The 4,424-nt window shown below is 37.5% G+C and overlaps 1 protein-coding gene across 1 annotated transcript in view; it reads right to left on the reverse strand.

Moving 5' to 3' along the window:
- The window catches only part of LOC105311968 (espin-like), a 2,140-nt gene extending 1,005 nt beyond the window's left edge, over positions 1-1,135 (reverse strand). The window contains exon 1 of the mRNA XM_011404231.1: positions 569-1,135. Within this exon, the coding sequence (XP_011402533.1) occupies positions 569-1,135 (567 nt within the window). The remainder of the gene's footprint in view (positions 1-568) is intronic.
- Positions 1,136-4,424: the final 3,289 nt, after the last annotated feature.

Genomic DNA, 4,424 nt, shown 5'->3' on the forward strand with positions numbered 1-4,424 from the left:
TGTGTCCAGCAGCATGGTGAAGAATAGTCTCGCCATTTTTGGTAGTAGCCATTGGATCACAGTGACACTCATTAATGAGGTACTTTACGATATCAATGTGTCCAGCAGCACGGTGAAGAATAGTCTCGCCATCTTTGGTAGTAGCCATTGGATCACAGTGACACTCATTAATGAGGTACTTTATGCTATCAATGTGTCCAGCAGCACGGTGAAGAACAGTCACACCATCTTTGGTAGTAGCCATTGGATCACATTGACACTCATTAATGAGATACTTTACAATATCAATGTGTCCAGCAGCACAGTGAAGAACAGTCACACCATCTTTGGTAGTAGCCATTGGATCACAGTGACACTCATTAATGAGATACTTTACACTATCAATGTGTCCAGCAGCACAGTGAAGAACAGTCACACCATCCTTGGTAGTGGCCTTTGGATCACAGTGACACTCATTAATGAGATACTTTACACTATCAATGTGTCCAGCAGCACGGTGAAGAACAGTCACACCATCTTTGGTAGTAGCCATTGGATCACATTGACACTCATTAATGAGATACTTTACACTATCAATGTGTCCAGCAGCACAGTGAAGAACAGTCATACCATCCTTGGTAGTGGCCTTTGGATCACAGTGACACTCATTAATGAGATACTTTACAATATCTATGTGTTCGGCAGCACGGTGAAGAACAGTCATACCCCAATTGGTTGTAGCCATTGGATCACATTGATGATGACTGATCAAGTACTTCATAAAATCAAGCGATCCTGCATTAGCAGCTACACTGTGAAGAACGGTATCTCCATACTCACCAGGAACCTTTGGATTACAGTGACACTCATCAATGAGATATCTCAACACATCAACTTGATTACTGTCTGCAGCCCAATGAAGACAAGTGCAACCTAAACCATCTCTTTTGTGTGGATCAAAGTGATATTTAGTGATGAGATCTTTTGTAACATCTAACCAGCCATTCATTGAAGAGAAATTAAGTAGAGTAACATTACCCCACCGGTTTTCTCTTCTAATTTTATTTGGTTTCTTCACTAATGGCAGTAAGTGAACAGCTTCTTTATGATCTCCTTTCTCAAACGCTGCCCAACACTTGTCTTCTATTAGCGACATCTTGTGATGAGTTAATTAGATTCATTGATGCCCGCCCACACACATACATCATCAATGCCCTTACACTATACCAGGAGGCAGGAGCCCATGAAAGAAGAAATGGACTCCTGACTAAAACTGTACACATGTCATGATTTGTAGAGATAGCCAGACACCTTGTACATACACAGCTGATCAACAAATAATTGTTACAAATGCATGCATTAAAATTACCCATTATGCTTCGCAAGAAGCTGAAAATTTTACTCTGACCTAGTTGAAATTTTCAGCCTTTTAAACATCAAAATAAGAACTTAAAAGAATTTTATTTAAAAAATGAAAATTTGAGGCCATGAAATAAATTATGCAACTATGAAGTAATAAGAATTAATCATTAATAGTTAATGATTATGATAATACTTATTTAAACAAAAAATAAAGCATATAGGCTCTAGTTAGGCAGTCTTTTCAACTATATAACAAATATGGAAGTGACATTAGAAATTTATGATATTGAACAAATAATTTAACATTTAAACTTGTCGATCAACTACAGTATTTTGCTGTACAATATTTATTTTTAATGTAACTAGCAATAGATTTCTCTTCTATTGTATCCAGTGCTGTAGCTAATGATGACCAACTGGGACCTCCTTTCTCTCTCACTTTATCTTCTCCTCTTAACCAGGCAGACATACACTCACGAAAACACTCCACTGTCTTTCCTCTATAGTCAGTGTCTATAGCCTTTAGTCTAGGATCATATAATCCTAAATGAAGTCCAAGCTGAAACCATTTAGTACAATCCATTTGATTGAGTATTGTTAGCTCTTCGACGATAGTAACAAGATCTTTAATATCTACTAAAATAATAATTAATAATGTGTATATACACTGTACAATCTACATTCCCACTACTTGACAATCATCATAAACATACCTAGATGTAGCTTTACTGCAGCTAATGTTGTGTTGAATTTTTCAGTTACTTGAATCACTTCCTATACAATAATAATAATAATAACTGATATTTGTCACTGTGCTTGTTTATCAAGGTGATATGTAGTGTATTGCTGAAAGGTGAGTTTAAAGCCTAACATTCACTAGGCAACTTTGTTGAAATCAACAGCAATTTCGTTGCCTGAATTAGAAAAGTGTTCTATTTCAGGCAACAAAGTTGACAGACATCAAAGTAACCACAAAGTTGCTTTGAACAAAGTTGATTAGTAGATGGTGGGCTTTGCAGATGTACAACTATTATATTATTAGTAGTAAAAGCCACACGATGACAACCCACAATTATGTTAAAGACTGAGTAATTTGATAAAAAATAAGATTATTTTTAAAGATATAATTATTAATGATTGTATTAGTGTGTGTTAATTCTTACCTTAATATCACGTCCTCCCAATAGTGACAGGTTACTAATATCTGATAATGATTCACCAGGTAGGATCTCCTTCAATTCTGTATGTCTAGTACCAGTAGCGTTTACTAAAAACTGTTCTCTTTTGACAATAGCAGAAATCACATCTTTTACACTATATAATGTCCTTTCTCTTGGTGTTTTTAGAGGATAGGCTAGTTCCTTAGGATCAATAACTAACTCTTTTACCTCTAGACTGGGACAGGATTCTTTATAAACACTCATTACCTTTCCTATCACATCTCTTCTTAGAGACACCATATTGTCACTGTGACCTTTCTCACAGGACATCATTACTAGTACACACTGGCTCTCATCCACAATCTCTACCAGTGATCCTACACCATGACTATTAGACCAATAAAGTCCGTTGTTCCAAAATGTACAACGTCGCATTAACTTATCATCTTCTTGAGGTTGAGCCATTTTGTAAGCAAGACGTAATGAGAAGATATGGAAGTATCGAGGAGGAAAGAAATGATGTTTACTAGTACACTGTAGACACCAACCAAACTGGTACACTTGACTAGTCATCTCCTTAGGTCTATCAGTAGATAAAAGACATGGAAAGCGCAACAATCTTTCTCCTCTTCTTTTTGTCCCTCCCTCTTCCTCCTCTTCCACTGCTAACTGATGGAGGTTTGTCATTCTTAGGAAAGACGGATTGATTTCTTCACAGAGTTCCATGTTTTTTAGAAAACGAATCAACATGTCAGGATCATATTTAGGGAAGAGTCTAGTCAGACCAGACACACTAACAATACCAGTATTGCTAGCAATGTCAGCGTGTTCTTTGAATTTCTCTGGAGCAAAGAGAATCCCATTTACTTCAGTTAGTAGTATACCCTTATTCACAATAACCCACACCTTGTCTTCACTTTTAAGAACACTGATCAAACCAGTTGAGTGCAATGAATCAAGAACATCCAAGACATCTTCTTTCTTATCTGGTATAAAGTAATCATCATTGTCCTCACTTGCAGACATTACATCAGAGAGGGTCAGTATATTCTCTTTCCTTTCCTCCAGTAGACCATACATCATGTGACAATAAAGACTCAAATTCCTTCCACTTGTACTACGAATGGACCCACAGGCACTAGACAACTTGTCAAAGAAGGAATCCACACCACTCCCACCAAGCTTACGACAATCTAAGAAGACACTATCGCACCTTTCTTTTACAATAATCTCCTGTATTTCTTCCTTTCTCCTTCTCCTTTCAAAAAGATTACTTATCTCATCCACATGACTGACTATTACAATAACATGGCATTGATTAAGAGCTTTTTGTGCTTCATTTCTGACAACTGTTAGCCACTGATGAAGCTGTTTGACTGGTTCCTTCTCCAATATATTGACTACTATCAGGAACACACCACCAGAACCTTGTAAGAGATTCTCAATGACAGCACTGTGACTGGAGTAGTATTCCGACTGACCAGCAAAATCATGAAGAATGATGTTACCCAGTGTCCTGTGTTGTAGTTTATAAGGAATAATACCAGCAGTACAGGGCACTACCCCTCCAGCATTTCTAAAGGAACCAAGAAGAGTAAAACTAGCTGTGTCATTGATGACATGACTAAGAGTACTTTTACCAGCTCCAGGATTACCCACAAGAAGGACGTTAACATAAGAATCAATTGGATGAGATGATTTTATATGACCAAACTTCTTCAAGACAGAAAGAGTATCAGTGCTACCACTCTCCTTAGCTAGTGTAAATGATGTGTACCTATCCTTGTCTTTAGCCAGTGGATCACATTTACCAGTTGATAGTAAATATTCAACAGCTGCAGTACATCCCCAACGAGCAGCAGTGTGAAGAGGTGCCCGCCCCCACAAACTACTAACAGCCATTGGATCACAGTGGCCCTCATC

The sequence above is a fragment of the Amphimedon queenslandica genome, unplaced genomic scaffold, assembly GCF_000090795.2.
Source record: "Amphimedon queenslandica unplaced genomic scaffold, v1.1 AMPQUscaffold_13483, whole genome shotgun sequence".
In the NCBI taxonomy this organism is placed as follows: domain Eukaryota; kingdom Metazoa; phylum Porifera; class Demospongiae; order Haplosclerida; family Niphatidae; genus Amphimedon; species Amphimedon queenslandica.